At 38.9% G+C, this 19,800-nt stretch overlaps 1 protein-coding gene across 1 annotated transcript in view; it reads left to right on the plus strand.

Moving 5' to 3' along the window:
- cachd1 (cache domain containing 1) overlaps positions 1-19,800 on the plus strand; it is a 173,686-nt gene that overhangs the window by 84,861 nt on the left and 69,025 nt on the right. Inside the window, exons 3-4 of the mRNA XM_062028262.1 lie at positions 1,027-1,175; positions 15,722-15,828. Coding sequence (XP_061884246.1) covers positions 1,027-1,175; positions 15,722-15,828 — 256 coding nt within the window. The remainder of the gene's footprint in view (positions 1-1,026; positions 1,176-15,721; positions 15,829-19,800) is intronic.

Below are 19,800 nucleotides of genomic sequence, written 5' to 3' on the forward strand. Positions count from 1 at the left end.
AAAGTAGCGATGTTATCATTGTAGTATCGACTATATACGGCTGTTGTACTTGGTATCGTTACAGTTAATATTGTATAGATCCACCCATTTGTTTACATTTAGGAGCGCTAGCTTGCTGTTAGCTATAATGTCCTCCTATGATGTGTTTGGAAGCATGTTTAGCTATTGTTCGTGCTGTAAGGATGATACTTGTAGAACCATAGTTTATTTGTCGCCATGGAGGCGAGGATTTGTGATTTAGAGATAGCTAAAACACTGTGGACTGACTTTAGCCGCAGATAGCTACAGTATATTTCAAAGCACCGCTTGCAGAGCGATGCTTCAGTGTGTATAGCTCCACCGTTATTGTTGGTTTTGTAGCCAAAATACATTCATACTCCCTCTTCTTTCTCCACACTGTTTACACTTGCAAGTGGTCTGTGCGCGTGTTGAGTTGTGACATGTGCCTCTGCGCGCCATCAAGCGCATAAAAAAAACGTACTGGTATTTTTCCAAATGTATTTATTAGTACCGGTATAACGTCTAAACCTATTCTAAACCCATTCATACTGGCAAAAAGTACAAAGGCAGGAAGGAAAATTAGTTCATACATTTCCAGTACAGTAAAGGAACAAAAATGCAAAACCTAATATTGAACTGATATCAATATCGGATTGGGACACCCCTAATTGTGATATCCATTTTTCATATCGTTGCATCCCTATTAACTATCCACTCATATTGTTGCTAAATGAGAGCTATATATACTTGGACTGTGGTTTGACATCAACACAACACAAATCTCGATAAAGGGAAGATTAAGGACAATGTCATTACAGTATTGACATTTATTGTGTGTGTGTGTGCGTGTGTGTTCATCCATCCATCCATCCATTTTTTACCGCTTATTCCCTTTGGGGTCGCGGGGGGCGCTGGAGCCTATCTCAGCTACATATAAATATCTATTACATGTAGTCTGAAGTAAAAGTTACTTTCTGCGTTAATGTTTGTTGTGGTTCTAACATAATTGTGTTCCCTTTTGTGCAGCTGGCCAAGAAGATTCGGGAGAAGTTTAATCGCTACCTAGATGTGGTGAACAGGAACAAACAGGTGGTGGAAGCCTCATACACTGCCCACCTTACATCTCCACTCACTGCAATACAGGACTGCTGCTCCATTCCAACATCTATGATGGAGTGAGTATTGTTTGTTATTTATCTCACAGGCTTCCTTTGTCTCTATGTCAAATTTTCCCTTTCTCCTTTTGTGTTTGTTCTCTCACTCAAATAGCTCTCTATGTTTTTTTTTATTGTATGCAAAATCTTATTCTACTGTTACGGAACACCTGTACATCACTTTCATTGTGTATTTTAAGAGTATAAAAACAGTGGCAACATAACTGAGGAGCAGTTTAAATACAAACAGTTTTTAGAATCTGTAAAAAAAAAGTTATTAAAACGGAAGACCACCACATCCATGTTAAATGAACCAAAAGGCTGCTGCTTTCTAACAACTGACCTGGCATTCAGGCATTCATAGTTTATTTTAATGATAAATATTGTAGAACCCCTTTTTTACAAACCTTTTTGGTTCTTGAACAGGGTCCGTAAATAGAAAATTTAATAAAATTTACCTTGTTGGTTAATATTCTTGATAGTCAGTCAAAGAAAGGGGGAATGGGGTGTGGGCAGTGTTGACAATGCTGTGGATACTTCCTGAATGTTTCAAATCACACATTGCTTGTCCATACTGCGCTACCAAAACTAGAAACATTCTCTAAAAGGGCAAAAAAGCGCACAAAGTAGAAATTAGCACAGTAGCTAACAGCAGCACTGTGCTCTGCTGACAGAGATCGATCAATGGATGTGCTACAGGCACACAATGGGTGAATGAAACGTTCGTACATGGAGACAAGGTTCATACTTCAAAGCATAGTTCTAGCTGGTCTGTGGTTCGTAAGCCAAAAAGTTTGTATAACAAGGGGTTCGTAAGTTGAGGTTGTGTTATACTTAACTATACTATTCAGGAAATTCAATGTGGATTGTTTTGACACATTTTTAAGAAAATTATGCATTGTTGTGGAAATTGACTGAGTGTATACATTTACAACAATACTGCTTGCAATTTGACCCCCAAGGATTGGCACAATGCAGATTTTTTTTTTGTTGCCAATTTCTGATTCCAGTCGGCAGAAAGCAAAGCAAAGGATCACTCCTTTCACGTACAATCTACAGTGGTGCAGCTGTTTCTACCTTTCATCCCCGTCTCCACTTCTTTATCACTTCTCTCTCGCTCTTTATCAGCCGCCGTAAGCAGTTATTGCTCTTTGAATGTTTGCCTTTGCAGTGCAGACTTCACTTGCTGCAAGGTCATCTCAGTGCCGCAGAGGGGAGGCCACCTGTAGCCAGGCCATGTGCATGACATACCGTGCATTTGGTATATGCATTTGCAGCGTGCATCGCTCCTCCAAACAAGAACATATGCATATGTTGCTCCACGTTCCGTCATTAATCTAAGGATTTACATCCTTTTGCAGATAGTCACGATGAAAACAATTCTGCAGAAAAGTAATGCGAGGTAGCGGGGGAGGTTGGCCATAGACTGATACATCCCTAAACTTCAAAGAATCTTCCTCAGGGGAGGGAAAAGGCAAAGAGCTTTCATTTCTGCAGATTCATGCAGGATCGACAGATACGGAATATTAGTGCGCTCCCTTCGTTATCAGAGCTGCTTGCAAATTTGAATAATGCGTTGAATGTTTTTCTGCAATGTGCGACTCAACATTGCAGTAGCTCTGTGTGTTGACTAATGGTTTCAATAGGGATTAATAGGATTCTACGGTTTCAGTTAACATTGGACAATATAATGGAGAGCTTGCAGGTGTAATCCCTTTATTGAAGTGAAACATTTTATGAGCCGTGACTATTTTGGTGTTGTCTCAGCAGTGTTTGCATTTGCTCAAAATCTTGTGCCAATAGGTTTTATTTAACATAACTCAGCTTAGTGAGACACATGCTGTATTTTCCAGTCACCCTTCTCCCAATTACTTACTTACTTATAGGCATGTATAATTTCTACGAAAACGCGAAAATCCGTGTTTTTAAACATTTGTTTGTGTGCCTAAATAGCACGTTTGCATTGTTTTAATGAAATATTGATAACAAATATGATCTAAACCAGATGTGTCAAACGTACGGCCCGAGGACCGGATCAGGCCCGCGAACAGGTTTTATCCGGCCCGCGGGATGAGTTTGCTAAGTATAAGAATTAACCTGAAATTTTTGAATGAAAGAAACAGCTGTTCTAAAGGTGTCCACTGGATGTCGCAATAGCAATTCTTTGTATCTTTGTAGATGATGCTACATATGTACAAAATAAACCACATAATGTTAGTACATCAGTCGAGGAATATGATCAAACTACGTAAACAACATACTGTAATTTGATTTTTATATAATTTTTTTTGTCTTGATAGATTCAAAATGAACACCAATGAGTTGACTGATGAACATTATCTCATAATTTATTCACAAAATATAAATAACGACAAATAAAGATAGAATACTATTAATCGCAACATGTAAGTGTAAAAAAAAAACAACAACATTATGATTTGTACATTTTCAAATTGTGCTTGTTATATTTTTAAACAAAGAAAACAATCTGGAGTTGTCTTTATTTTTAAGTTATTGTGCCATGATTTTATCAGTCCAGTCCACTTGAGAGTAGATTTTTCTCCTTGTGGCCGCCCGATCCAAAATTTGTTTGACACCACTGATCTAAACAATATTTGTTGAACGCTCTCCTCAGCCACAGATACCAGCTGTTCTTCTTGCCTAAACGCCGCAATGAGTTGCAGGACAAGCTAATATGATTAGCAGCAAAGTAGACAGCCGTCAACGTTGTGGCTCTGATAGGGAACGGAGGCGACAACAAGCAAGCTAGCTAGTTGGTTCGCTAACTAGCAAGATTGTTTTGGTGCCCCAAAATAAATAGAAGAAAAAAAGTTAGAACCATGGTTGAGACCACCAAAACAAGCTCGCTAGTTAGCTAACCATCTAGCTTGCTTACTTGTTGTCGCCTCCATTTGCTCTCCAAACCACAGCTCTGATTGCTGTCCATGTTGCTGCTAGTCATCCATCCATCCATTTTCTATCGCTAGTCCCTTTTGGAGTCATATTTGGATAATTTCAATCCAAACACTGTTGATTCCGAACCAGTTGTAGTTCTACAATATTCAGTGTTTCCCATAAACTGCCAAGATACCTGTGGCGGTGGGGGCGTAGCTATGGGCGTGGTCACCATGACATCATCGAGTAATTTGCATAATGTACTACAATGATATGATTTTCTCTAAAAAGGCTCAAAAAATGTATACTTTCTAATTAATGATAACAGTTTTGTTTTAAACGTCCATCCATCCATCCATCCATCCATCCATCCATTTTACAATATAATTACAACACTTTATGTACATATTTATATACAGATTTGAACAATAAGTTATTCACTGAAATATATTTATTAATTGTGGTTCTTACAAAAAATATATCTTATAAAAATATAAAAGCCAAAATGTCTCTTAAAGCTCTGCCCCTTTAATTAGTGCATACTAAATAATTTAACTTTAGCCTACTACTACAACCATATTATTTACCAGCAACATAAAGTGAAACAGAGGCAGAGGTGTCCTGCCACAGTCCGTAACAAATAAACAAAAAACACTAGTACCAGCAACATAAAGTGAAACAGAGGCAGAGGTGTCCTGCCACAGTCAGTAACAAATAAACAGAAATCAATAGTGGTGGTAGATAGACACAAAGCTTCATCAAACATCTGATCCACTGAACAAAGAGCTCCAAAAATCTTGATCCTACACTTCTCTTTTGTAAAGTAAATCTGAACAGCCGATATGGGCATCTACATCAACTATATGATTTGCCTGAGAAGCTGGACAGGACAAAAATATAATAATAAAAAAATTTTAAAAAATTTGTGGCGGCCTTAATTCTTTCGTGGCGGGCCGCCACAAATACGTGAATGTGTGGGAAACACTGATATTTATTAGTAGCCAGCAAGAAGGTATTATTTTGACGTGAAAGATTGTAAACAGAGGTCACAACACCGGAAATATATTACCAGAGGGAGCGTGGCTAAAGGATAGAGTTGCTTAATGAGAAACGTTTTCGGAGTTCTTTGCATTCATGTTATAGAATTTTACATAAACTTTTCAATTATAATAATGTTAGTAAATTATCTACTTAAAAAAACATTCTGTGGTACATTACATGGGACATGTAAGTGTCAAAAATACAGCCAAAAGAGGTTGGTAGATGAGACTAAGGCCCCTTCTACACTAAGCCCGCTAAGGTTATCCAGGGTAAATCCCACCTTACCTTATCCTTGTCCACACACACACACACACACACACACACACACACACACACACACACACACACACACACACACACACACACTATGGTCATTTAAGACCCCCCTCCGTCCGCCGTTGCAACACGACCTGGTACGCTTGCGCAGAAAATGCTCACATTATAGTCACCTCCAGTGTTGCTTTGTGTGCAAGTTCTTAAATTAAATGCAACTTATCTGAACAATATCTAGTGTTGTGGTATTTCAATTAACTGGAATCCAGGGCCCTATTGTAGTGAATCACACCTGAGCCATCATAATTTAATCAAATCTTTAATGGACATATAAAGGTAAACAATGTGACAAAGAACATTTTACAACAATCCATCTAGGGATCTAGATATCTGGTCAGGACACTCCACAGCTGACGCGGACATTCGAAAGTTGTCTTGCCGTCTGAGATGTGTAGTTTCCGAAATAGCTGCAATCGCGAGTTTCCTTCTCTTAAGGTATTCATGTGTGATTTCCACATGCGTCTGTACATGTAGAAGAATGAGAAACACTGTCATGTCTGGATGACTCGCCTCCATCTTTCCAGTGTTTAGCTCCGGTTGTTAAGAAGCTGGCTGAACTTACTCAGTGGTCTACTGGTTAGGGTGTCCGCCCTGAGATCGGTAGGTTGTGAGTTCAAACCCCGGCCGAGTTATACCAACGACTATAATAATGGGTCCCATTACCTCCCTGCTTGGCACTCAGCATCAAGGGTTGGAATTGGGGGTTAAATCACCAAGAAATGATTCCCGGGTGCGGCCACCGCTGCTGCCCACTGCTCCCCTCACCTCCCAGGGGGTGAACAAGGGGATGGGTCAAATGCCAAAGACAAATTTCACCACACCTAGTGTGTGTGTGACAATCATTGGTACTTTAACTTTAACTTTAACTGTGGCACGTTCTTTCTGACGTCACTTCCTGTGTGGGGCGCGGTCTTTCTGACTTATCTTCCTCTCCGAACTCAGTTTGTAAACGATCGATGAGTCCATACAAACCTAAGAGCCGGAGATTCAAGAAATACACGGCGCACTTACCCGTGTAAAAAATTATCCAAGGATGGGGACCTTAAACGATAGTTTAGTGTAGCTGACACGGGGCTTAGGCTAAATAATTATTTGTTTAAGGAGTTATCCGGCTTAATGTAGACATAGCCTTAATCTAAAGGTAAAATATAGTGTATAAATGCACCCAATTGCAGGAAATGTAGTCTTGACTTTCAAAAATTAATTTTAGGGTTGCGAAATTGTCCTCTTTTTTTTCTCAATGTTCCTTTTTTTCTCAAAGGGTGCTCAGTGAAAAATACAATTGAATCACTGCTATTCTGCACCATCCTGAAGCAGAATTAGTCCAACGCCTCGATTTTGAGAACGAGCTGCAATGAAGCGTCATCTATCCACAGTGCGAAGCGGCTTCTAAGATACCAATTCTCACCATAAACTACATTTCACTGCAGGACGAGCAGAGAAGGGATGGCTAACACACACACGCACGCGCGCACGAAGAAGAAGCTAACCGCTACAGCTTCAATGTGAATTAGGGGTAATCGATCCAGATGTCGATAATATTGATGCCTAGTATAGTATCAGTATATAAACAATATAGTAAATATATCTCTATTTTTCTTTTTCTTGATTTTATTATTTCAACATTTTTTGGTGTCGTTTTTGTTATAGTTTACAAACTTAGGGCAAAACCCACAGGATTTAAATGGAAGCCAATATTAGTTATTGCTTTGGTTTAGTTTTTGTGCATTGGCCACGTTAGTTTGTTAAAAAAAAACAACTATGTAGCATTTAATACAACACATACAATACCCACTAAATTCTAGGGATGTAACGATATCAAAATCTCACAGTACGATATTATCACGGTATTGAAGTACCAGTGGAGTGGAAAAACAAGTTGCCTCTATATTGAAGCTATTATCATATATGTCTGATGTATGACACTGAAAGACTTGCAAAGTTTGCAAGTAAATAGATATGGCCAAAATAGTATCAATCTCACAGAGATTCCCGAGCTATTTTGAGAGATAATGAGCTAGCCAGACATGTGATCACGTGATGTAGAGGTAGGAACCACAGATCTCTTTCCCATTAACAACAATGCAAATCATGCAGACTTTGTGAGAGCCAACAACGATTACTTTGGGACAAATAATGGTTCAGAACCTTATATTTTTGATCCTGAATATAAGGAGGGTGAGCTACAAGTTTTTGAAGCTTTGCTAAACAGATCCATCTTTAGTGAAACACGAAGCATCACGTAGCAGAATTGCTTGGTGCTAAACAAGAAATACAAACTACAATATAAACAAACATTTAAACGATAGCTTACTCTACTATGTCTGCTCTTACTTCGATGACGACTGATCGGATGTTCATATCTTCCCGTTCAGATGAAGAATTAATTTTAACCTAGTTGAAGGGTTAAAAAAGTTGCTGCTGACAGCCACACTGTCATTCGGTTGTGTGTGTTTGTCTCCGTCTACGAGTGTGAGCTGAATGTCACAGATAAACAGCTTCTAGATTCATGGCTATATCCAGATAAGAGTCATGATTTATCATCTAGAATAATTTTGACAAGCCGAACACGATGCAGTGGTAGCAGAAGCAGCACAGCGGCTCGATATGCTGCCGGCCAGTGCTGCGTAAGCTTCTTCTTTTTGTTCTTTATGGCAATTTGCATCCATATACAGTATGTTGCATTACTGCCATCTTCAGTTTCATTTTATAATTACATTAAAGTCTCTCTTTGAGTCCAGTGCAGGATAAATTATAGTTAGCTGTCGGTTATCAATGCTAAAAATAGTTTGTCTGCGTTAGCGCTAATAATAACAATATTATTAATATTGTGTTAATATTCAGGTCACAAGATGTAAATAGAGTATTGTTTGCGGCTTTTGGATGGTTTAATTAAAGAGTTTTGTGGGTAAAATAGAGAGCCCCTATAGACTCCATTGTTAGCTGACCTTTTATTTATTTATCTATTTACGACTAAAAATGCATAAAAAAAGAAAAACAAATGTGTTCATGTCTTGCATAAGGATTGTGAATGATAAACAGCACATCTCTTTCAAATATTTGCTAATTTCCATCTTCTGATAACATGGTCAGAGTGCAGAAGTGTTACTACTGTGACGTCAGTCTCCGGAAATAGCCAAAGATATTCGGAGCGGAATATTTAAAATGGCTGACTGAATTTGTGACATTTTGTGATGTTTTATACGTTATTTTCACATTCTTTGTATATTTTAAATACATTTGGATATGGTTTAATGGACACAATTAAACACAATTAAGCATATAAAGTCAACTTGTTTTTTCCACTCTACTGTTACTTTAAGGCCATGGAATGATATTATTGTGGTATGTGTCCACCCAAAAAAGACTTAAAATTTTATAGTGTGTAAAACGAAGTGGCAGAAAAATCTAGGATAAACACACTTACTGTAATTGAACACAAATATAATGCTAAAATGTTCCTATCATATTTATTACTACAAACTGCAAGAACACCCACTGTGTCTCTCAACTTTTACTTTCTGAGAAGCAGTGTTCTTTACATTTGACATTTTTAATATCACTTTGAAAAATGCAGTTTCTCAGAAAAGAAAAACTCACATTTAACTCTTTATAATGTAAATACCTCACAAACTGACGTTTAGCTTCGCTGGCTTCATCATTTCAGGGTGATGGTAGCTAATCAAGTAATTCGGTGTGCAGCAGTTGCTTTTCCTCGGCCCGACTTTTGTTTTGGCTTGGAAGACTGGAGACGAACGTGACGCACTTTCTTACCTCCGCCAGAGAGGATATGTTTTCGCCAGGGTTTGTTTGTTAGCAACATAACTTAAAAAGTTATGAACGGATTTTGAAAAAAAAACACCTCACTTCCTGATTTCTCTTTCGCTTCACACTCCCACATTAGTTTATTTTCAGACCCGCCAAAGCCAAGAAGCCAGAAAAAAAAGAGTTTTTGTTTGATACCGTCACGTGTCGCAGCATTTTTGAGAAGAAACGGTATTACCGTGGTGTCTACAAAGACGTTACATCCCTAGTAAATTATATTGGCAGAATATCTGACCAAGACTCGAAATCGGATCGGATCTGAGGCCAAAAAATCTGATCCGCGTCGGGGGCCAAAAATGTTGAATCGGGCGTCCCTGAATATGTAAATGAATGTATTGGAAACAAACGGGTGGTTCCCTGCTCAGTTTTGCACATTCCTACATTAAGTCATTAAAGGCCTACTGAAATGAGATCTTCTTATTTAAACGGGGATAGCAGATCCATTCTATGTGTCATACTTGATCATTTCGCGATATTGCCATATCTTTGCTGAAAGGATTTAGTAGAGAACATCGACTATAAAGTTTGCAACTTTTGGTCGCTGATAAAAAAAGCCTCGCCTGTACCGGAAGTAGCTTGACGTCACAGGTCAAAGAGCTCCTCACATCTGCACATTGTTTACACCAGCAGCGAGAGCGATTCGGACCGAGAAAGCGACGATTACCCCATTAATTTGAGCGAGGATGAAAGATTCGTGGATGAAGAAAGTGACAGTGAAGGATTAGAGTGCAGTGCAGGACGCCAGGGTGTATCTTTTTTCGCTCTGACCGTAACTTAGGTACAAGGGCTCATTGGATTCCACACTTTCTCCTTTTTCTATTGTGGATCACAGATTTGTATTTTAAACCACCTCGGATACTATATCCTCTTGAAAATGAGAGTCGAGAACGCGAAATGGGCATTCACAGTGACTTTTATCTCCACGACAATACATCGGCGAAACACTTTAGCTTCGGAGCTAACGTGATAGCATCGTGCTTAACTGCGGATAGAAACAGAAGAAATAAGCCCCTGACTGGAAGGATAGACCAAAGATCAACAATACTATTATTACTTCTACTATCAGGAGACACCGAACCAAACCCTGGACCTGTAACCACACGGTTAATGCTGTCCAGCCTGGCGAAGCCTAGCAATGCTGTTGCTAACGACGCCATTGAAGCTAACTAAGCTACGGGACCTCGACAGAGCTATGCTAAAAACATTAGCTCTCCACCTACGCCAGCCCTCATCTGCTCATCACCACCCGTGCTCACCTGCGTTCCAGCGATCGACGGCGCGACGAAGGACTTCACCCAATCATCGGTGCGGTCGGCGGCTAGCATCGGATAGCGCGTCTGCTATCCAACTCAAAGTCCTCCTAGTTGTGTTGCTGCAGCCAGCCGCTAATACACAGATCCCACCTACAGCTTTCTTCTTTGCTGTCTCCATTGTCCATTAAACAAATTGCAAAAGATTCACCAACACAGATGTCCAGAATACTGTGGAATTATGTGGTGAAAACAGACGACTTAAGCTGGCCACTGTGCTATTCCAAAATGTCTGCTTCAACCCGTGACGTCACGCGCAAACGTCATCATACCGAGACGTTTTCAGCCAGACATTTCGCGGGAAATTTAAAATTGCACTTTATAAGTTAACTCGGCCGTATTGGCATGTGTTGCAATGTTAAGATTTCATCATTGATATATAAACGATCAGACTGCGTGGTCGTTAGTAGTGGGTTTCAGTAGGCCTTTAAGCCTATGTATTATATTATCACATTGTAACTGCATTTATCTGTTTTCATACTGTGCTCCTCATCTTGTGGCTGTGCTGCTGCTGTGCTTTGAATGATTACAAATTTCCATTCATTATGACTTTTTGCTCTGCCACAACAGCATACGTCTTCAGGATAAATTTCCTCCCTGGGATTTTGAATGGCGTATGATAGTCCCATTGCGGGTACAGTTTAATCTATTGGATTATACAAACAGTGGAGGGAATGCAACAGCTGAGCACGACTGCTACGTTCCGTGTTTGACTATCCTGCACTGCTGACACCTGACTTTATTTCTTTTGTGAACGTGCTCCTCCGTATTTCGATTTTTTTCCTCTTGATGTAAATCCCATCTAGTCCCCTGGAAACGGTCGCAGTGACTGAGTCAGTCTGAGTCCTTAAAGACGTGTGCCAGCCCGTCGCTGGTGCTCACTATCTTGCACTTCTTCAGGCTTATTTCTAATTAGTGCATATGCAACATTTCCCTTTTGGGCGGATATGGTAATCATTGCAGATTTCACCAGAAAAAATTATTCACTTGCAAGAATAATCCAATTGATTCTGCATCTGTTTTTTAGCATTCAATACTGAAACAACACACTTCTTGTTTACATTATATAGAGATTATTAAAATATATCTGGAACATTTTAGTGGTCTTGTCTGGTGGGGTGAAAATAGATTTTTGTTTTTTGGCCTTCATTAAAATTCTCGATCAGAAACGAAGCACTGTCTCTCGGTTCTCTCTCTCTCTCTCTCGCTCTCTCTCTCTCGCTCTCTCTCTTTCCCTTTTTCGTACACGCAGATTTTGATGTGGAATTCAAAGCTGCTGCAAATGTATTTTTTATCCGGCACACATTTTGCTGAGCGTCCTGCTCACTCCTTCTATGCAAACCAGATTTAAGGAGAATAGTAATGACTTTGGCCTTATGGGACACCAAATGAGTGAAGTTCAAACGCATGCTGTACATCACAGCACCTGCCAATCAAACTGCAGTGCAGGGCTAGGTCGGCTTGTAGAGGGAGCCAATAAGTGTGTAGCGCATGTGTTTAATGTGTGTATGTGTGTGTTGCTAAGCTATGGGGGTGGGGAGACGGGCTAAAGCATGAAAGGATCAAAGCTGGCAGCCATGGTGCAGTGCAGAACAAGCTGATGCTCTGCATACCTCCTCCTGTTGTCAGCACTTAATTCAAAGATATGTCAACAAAACATTTAAATGATTGTGAAAAGGACATTCTTGTAATTTATTGCTAAACACACTAGATTAGTATCAACCTTGTGTGAAGTGGGTTGTTAAATGTTTAAGATGGACTGCTGACATACAGTTCTGTTTTTGTCACCTCTTTAACACTTGTAGGCATGCATTCGCTCATGGACTACATTTACAGTTCAGGCCAAAGTGGCCCAAATCAGGTTTTTTTTTTTTAGTTCTGATTTTTTCCAGCTGACTGTTTACACTGCAAGTAAAATTAGATTTTTATCAGACTCCAGTAGCATGGGGCCTCGAAGTCACTTGAATGCGCAAAGGAAGTTGACCGGGAGGAAATCGCTACTACTACAAAATAAAATAAATGTCGCAACACCTTAAAAATGAATGTTTTTTACGTGAAAGTAAATTAAAGTAATATCAATCATCAATCAATCAATGTTTATTTATATAGCCCTAAATCACAAGTGTCTCAAAGGGCTGTAATGCATGAATGGATGTATATCGTGTAATTCATTTGGAAGGGTTGTAATCTTGTTATAGCTGTTAAGTAGAGGAGACACAAACGTCAGTGTGAATCTACGGGAGCTTTATTTTTCAACTAGCATGTAAGCAAATGCGCCACAGTGTCAATTCCGGTCTTTCAACAATCGCTAGTGGCACTGCCGTATTACATATAGCTACATATATAGTGGGCATATTATTTGCCCACTATTGACAAGTGATGCACCGAAAATGTGGTCATCTTAAATAGAAACCGAAACCGGATGTTGTGATGAAATATCCATTCCCGCTGGCGACTGCGTCTTTCCGCCGCACACAAATGACATAGCTCACCCAAAGCTGCCGAAAAAAATCACATTCAGGTTGCATTGCGTTTAGACTGAAGTCACATTTGAAAAGATTAGTTTCCAATCGGATTCAGGACCACCTCTTGATGTGGCCTGAATCTGATGCCAAAAGATCAGATTTGAAACACTTTTGAGCGTTTAGAATGGCAAAAAAATCAGATCTGTGTCACTTGAGAGCAAAACCGATTTGGTGTGCAGTGTAAACGGGGACATGGACTGATCAATACCCTGCTTAGCGTCTTTACCAATGACTACCGCTCTGTCCCTTCGTGTTCTTGTTTCTTTGGCTGGCACTGAGAATAGAGCCTCTGTGGTTCATAATATCAACTGCAGTTGAGATTTCCTACTAAATTCCCATGCGCACATTGTGAGCATTAACAACTTGTTGATAATAATTAGGCATTTAACAATAAACAGTATTAATGATAACTGCGGTAAAACTCCTGTCGGTTAGTAATACCGTTTTAAAATAAATGTATTCAAAAACCGTCATTGATAACTGCACTTCGATAAACTCATGTACTGACCTGCGCCAGTACCCATGTACTGACATGCTAACATGTAAACAAGAGACATTAAGTCTGCTGAATTTTTGGGGAGTTTGGTAATATTCCAAAAAGGGCAAATTCTGCGCAAGGCGTCAACTTCAAATTTAGTGCATCTGCAAGATGTTTGAAAATATTCGTCCAGTAGGCTTTCAGAGAGGGAGAGGACAGGTGCGTCATGTTCGCAGGAGTCAAGTGACATCTATTACATGTGTCTGCAATATTGGCATACATTTTGGAAAGTTTAGAGTTAGTAAAGTAGGGGCGATGGACAACCTTAAACTGTATCTAAGCTTTGAGCAAGATGTGCATCCAAAACTCTGCCAAATTCTGCTTTGCAGTCCTTTGTAATTTTATCAAGAGAAGTCTCTTTAAGGTGGGAGATTCAGATGTAAATTTGAGAAATTATACCTTTCTGATTTGTGGGGGTTTGCAAAATTAAATCTATTACTGATTGGGGTGAACTGCTAGGGAAAGAACTGCTAGTTGATTGGACAAAGTTACGGACTTGAAAGTAACTGAATAAGTGAGAGTTTGGGGATTAAACTTTCCACATATTTCACTGAAACTAGCGAAGACATTGTTAATGTAGAGGTCCCTTAGTCGGACCAAGCCTGAGCTCTGCCATCAAGAAAAAGCTTAATCTGTGCTTGGAAAGAGAAAGAGATAGTTTTTATGAATGGGGCTGTAGTTAGATAATCCTCTAAATCCAAAAGTGCATCTAAATTGAGACCAGATTCTAAGAGTGGAGATAACAATAGGGTTACATGTAAACTGGGAAAAGGCAGTTTGATGTAAGCAAAGCTGGGAGTGAGGTAGAACATGATTTAGCTTCTCGTCTGCACCAGCTCAATTCAGGTTTGCAAATCCAAAAAATAATTTTTGTGTATGTTGGCTAGTTAAGTTCTCTATACAATGTATCTACATTAGGGTCACAGGTGAGCTGGAACCTGTCCCACCTGACTTTGTGCGAGAGACACTTTGGACTGGTCACTAGGCAATAATAGGACACATTTAGACAAACAGCCTTTCACACCTATGGACATTTCAGAGTCCCAAATTTACCTAAAATTCATGCTTTTGGGATCTAGGAAGAAAACGTACGTGGAGAAAACCCACCCATGTACAGGGAGAACACGAAAAACTCTGAATAGTAACGTTCCAACGGCTTTTCGAATCTGGATGTCCAGCCGTGAGGTAGTTGCACCATAGTTCTCATAGTTAAATGAAAAGTCATCAAATGTATAATGTTAATGAGAATGTTTTTATTGACAGTCTTTTTTAACATAATCATTTCACAAACATTTTTTTTAGCACTTTGTACTTTAACACTTGCCCCAGTCTGCTTAAAAAATTCTAATATATAATTTGTGGTGGTTATAACATTTTTGGCACAGCATACCCATGGCAAAACTTCATAATCACAGGGAATATAATTTGAGTTTTCGTAAGATTTCTTACAAAATTATCATGCCTGGGTATTACAGAATTGTTAATAACAATAATTGTACCGGCCGGGATGATAAATATGCAAACACTCTGTCACATTAGGCATCACAACTGTAACAAGAGTGTGTACTAATAAGCGCACACGGGTAAGATGAGGTATTGTGAGTATTCCCTGATGGACCTTTCTGAAACATGATTTTAATTATTTAATTACATAAAGAACTCTTTCTTCAGCACTAGTCAGATGTTTTCTGGGAACATAGCTTTGTTGTGTAAAAACACATTTTGGGCAGTCTTCCTTGGAAAATGTTATTCACAAGTTATAAATCCCCCTTTAATAAGAAGTCTGGGCAAGACATGAATGTGGTTCTTCAATTAAAAAAACAGGGTATAACTTTTTTCCAGATGTTTTCTTTAATATCATTTGTTTCATAACAAGCATATTTTCCCCCCACCATTATGTCAAGAGTGATGTTGAAATAGTGACATATGAACATTAGCACAAAGGTGCATGCAAGACCTGTGAGTTGAGTTTTATTGGATGTAAAAGTCTGGGGCAGTAAACCTGTTGGTGCTGAGAAAGAAACCAGAGCTCCTCTGCCAACAAATGGGTTTGGATGTCTTTCAGAAATTCCTAAATGTGCCTGTTTGTGCCTCTTTTAGGTTTGATGGAAATTTCAACGCCAATGTGTCCAAGACCATCTGCTGCGACAGACTTTCACCCACTGTCAACAGCCGAGCTTTCAACCCTGGACGAGACCTCAACTCAGGTTTGTTAGTCACACGAGATGGTTTCCTTCCGGTGGCGTTTGCCTGGGTGCACGTTCTTCTCAACAACTTGTGTTTTCTTTCATCCTACCTGGAAATGTAGAGGGCAACAGTCTGAGATAGAAATAATGAGCTGTGTGTGTGTGTGTCAAAGGGGATGTTTTTAATATGTTCAGCATTCCCCTTATGTTCTATAGCCTTCATTTGAAATCACTTTTTACAGTCTGAGATCAAATACACCTTTTGCCTTTGAAGACTCTGAAGTTATGATTTGAGCCAGCCATGAGCTACAGTGTCAGTATCTGTTCTTTGTTTATGTCGTCACAGTGCTGCTAAATAAGATAATGGATTAATTGCCGAAACTGGTATTTATTATTGGGTGTAAGGTGCATTGGGATTAAAAAAATACTCATGCGCGGCGGTACCTCAACTTACGAGCACATTGTGTTCCACGACCAAGCTCCTAGAACACAGCCTCGCTCACTGAAATTAATTGAAATCATTTTATTCTGTGCTCCATACCCCCAAAGCATCACCATTTTACCATGTAACATGCCTTTTAATAAGAAAAAATATGTTTAGATATATAGAAGTATTGTTTAAAAACATTATAAAATTATGTATTACGAACAACTACAGGAGTTTTGTGGAATAACGTAATAATATTGTACAGTATTTGCCTTAGAGAGCAGACAAATGCGCCTCTCCTTAACTGATTCTCTGTCCAGCGTCCGTGTATTATCCCCAATTATAAGCTACTTGTTTTCAAAGAGCTGGTTGCGTGTTTCTCTCGTGGCATCTGGCAACCCAAACTCCGACGTCTTTGAGGAACGGACTGGAAAAGTCACTTCGGGGTGACAATACAACAAGCGATGTGCTTGTTTCTCAACTGCAATGTTCATTTTTGTTGACTAACATTTTCGTCCTAGTTATCGTCAATTACCTATTTTTCCATGACTAAAATACGATGATAACGAATCACAACTAATGCAAGTTGACGAAAACAATGATGAAAATAATTGACAATTTCGTCTACAAATAAAAACTAGATGAAAATGTTGACAGAGACAAATACAATCATATTTAATTTGTATTCATGTGACTGTGGGACAAATTTGGAATCTATTCAATCACAGTAGCATGTGGGAGAGTGGCGGGGGGTAAATCCCAGCGGGTTTCAATCAGAACTACTGTCTTTGTAAGGCACAGTGTTCGGCCTTTTTACTGGGAAAACAAGACTGTTTTGTAGGGATATAACAATAAACTGTATTAATAATGACCGTAGCAAAGCTACAGATGGTATTACTATTTAAATAAAATTTTCAAAAAAGTCAGATTTATAACCACACTATGAGAAACTCACAGAATGACTGGGGCTAGCTCGCTCGCTAGCTAAATGCTAACATGGAAACATTAACGTCTTTCCCCAATAAGAAACAACATACCCCAATCCAAACTTATACAAATATTAAACCGACATGCTTTGCTCTCCTACAACGGAATTATGATGATCGATCTTTCCTCAACGAAATACAAGACCGAGTTGTTTTTATGGTGCGTTCGAGGACCGCTAAACAAATTAGGACAACAAAATGCCCGTCAGAAATAATAAATAAAAATAATAGTTTATTTATTATGCACTTTTCATTTGAATAAATCTTAAGATGCCACAGTACAAACCAGCATTTAAAACATTAAAAGCTTAGTCATTAAAACAGATAAAATACTAAGACTAAAACACTATCAGTGAAGCATAAACAAAAAACATGCAAAATAGTGGCTTTTATAACAGTGTGTCTATTTATATATAACTTAGTCAAAGAGTTCAGTGTGTGACTAAGTACTTTTTAAGCACATTCAACAATACCACAATTATAATGATGACCATGATATGAAATTCTCTTATTGTTCTACTTAATTTGATACTGAAAAATAAAATTAATCATTTTATAAATGTTATAATAATTGTATCAATAAATAATACATTCAAATTGATCAGCAACATTAACTCAGGAGTGCAATATATAAAACACTTTATTCAACCCACTGAACAAAAATAAATAAAACAATCTGTGCTAATTTTTCTTTTCAAATCAAAATGACAAATCTAGGATTAATGGCTACAGTGAGCACGTTTTGTAGTGCACAACTTTTCGATACTGATGTATGATACAGGCATGTGAAACAGCCGTAAAATTTCCACGTTTATAAAAATATCAAAAACAAAATATCACTTCTGCATTTATTTAATGAAATATAAAACAAATTTGATCTAAACAACATACTTCAACCACAGGTACTCACTGTTCATCTTGCCTTAATGCCGAATTGAGGTGCAGGAAGTGCAGAGAATAAGGGGCTCTGAAACAAGCTTGTTAGTTAGCAGAGTTTGCTAACCGTTTAGATAGCTTACTTGTTGTCGCCTACATTCGCTGTCTGACCCATAACGTTGACGGGTTTTTACTTTGCTACTAATCATATTTGGATGATTTCAATCTGAATACTGTTAGTTCTGAAACAGTTGTAGTTCTAGAACATTTATTAGTAGCCAGTGAGAAGGTATATTTTTGACGTGATGGATTGCAAACAGAGGTCACAACACCGCAAGTATATTACCTGAGGGCGCGTGGCTACAGGATAGAGTTGCCAAATGGGAAACGTTTTCTGACTTCTTTGCATGCTTGTTATAGAATATTACATTACATGTTCAATGATAATAATGTTAGTTAATTATCTACTAAAAAAAACAAAATTCAATGATACATTACATGGAACATGTAAGTGTCGAAAAGACAGCCAGAAGAGGTTGGTAGATGAGAAAAAATCTAAAGGTAAATACAATGTAGAAAATGCTCCCTATTGCAGGAAATGTAGTCTTGACTTTCAAAAATTTTCTCTCGGGGCTTGAGTGGCCCGCCCCACTACTTGATAAAGACTGCTCTAATGGCACAAGCCTGTCACAAATATTGATTCAACCGAGAGCGGAAATGTTAGTAACTCAAAGTATGCACACAAAATAATGCATAACAAAAAGCCGAGAGTCAGCTTGTATCTCAAATCACTCCTAAGTTAAGGTACCTGAAAGTTGAGCTACCACTGTACAGTGGATCCTGCATAAGTCAGTCCTGCGTATGTCGTCAACTCTTTACTGCGACATACATGTTGGAACACTTTCGCTACGCAAAATCTGAGATCCAAAGGGGTAATTTCTTTGAAAGGACTGTCAACTTTCTCATTATCGATAAGCAGTTTGAAACAACAACATAACTACTGTCTCGTTACACAGCATTAAAGGCCTACTGAAACCCACTACTACCGACCACGCAGTCTGATAGTTTATATATCAATGATGAAATCTTAACTTTGCAACACATGCCAATACGGCCGGGTTAACTTATAAAGTGCAATTTTAAATTTCCCGCTAAACTTCCGGTTGGAAACGTCTATGTATGATGACGTATGCTCGTGACGTCACGACGGCAACGGAAGTATTCGTACCCAATGTGTCACCATACAAACTGCTCTGTTTTCATCGAACAATTCCACAGTATTCTGGACATCTGTGTTCGTGAATCTTTTGCAATTTGTTTAATGGACAATGGAGACTGCAAATAAGAAAGTTGTAGGTGCGATCGGTGTATTAGCGGCGGACTACAGCAACACAATCAGGAGGTTGTGTTGTGTTTGAGCTGGATAGCAGTCGCACTACCGTGAGTACAGCTTTGGCTTCCAAACATTTGATCGCTTGCCCGTACGTGCGTGTCGCTATGTGCATGTCACGTACGTAACTTTGGGAAAATATATGTTTCTTGCCGACTCTGATGGTGGCCGGGGTGTCGTCGAAAGCTACAACGCCCGCCGCCGCCTCTCCGTAGTTAGCTTCAATTGTTAAGCTTCGCCAAGCTGGAAATTATTAACCGTGTATTTACATGTTCATGGTTTAATAGTATTGTTGATCATCTGTCTATCTTTCC

This window comes from Entelurus aequoreus, linkage group LG19, assembly GCF_033978785.1.
Source record: "Entelurus aequoreus isolate RoL-2023_Sb linkage group LG19, RoL_Eaeq_v1.1, whole genome shotgun sequence".
Lineage (NCBI taxonomy): Eukaryota > Metazoa > Chordata > Actinopteri > Syngnathiformes > Syngnathidae > Entelurus > Entelurus aequoreus.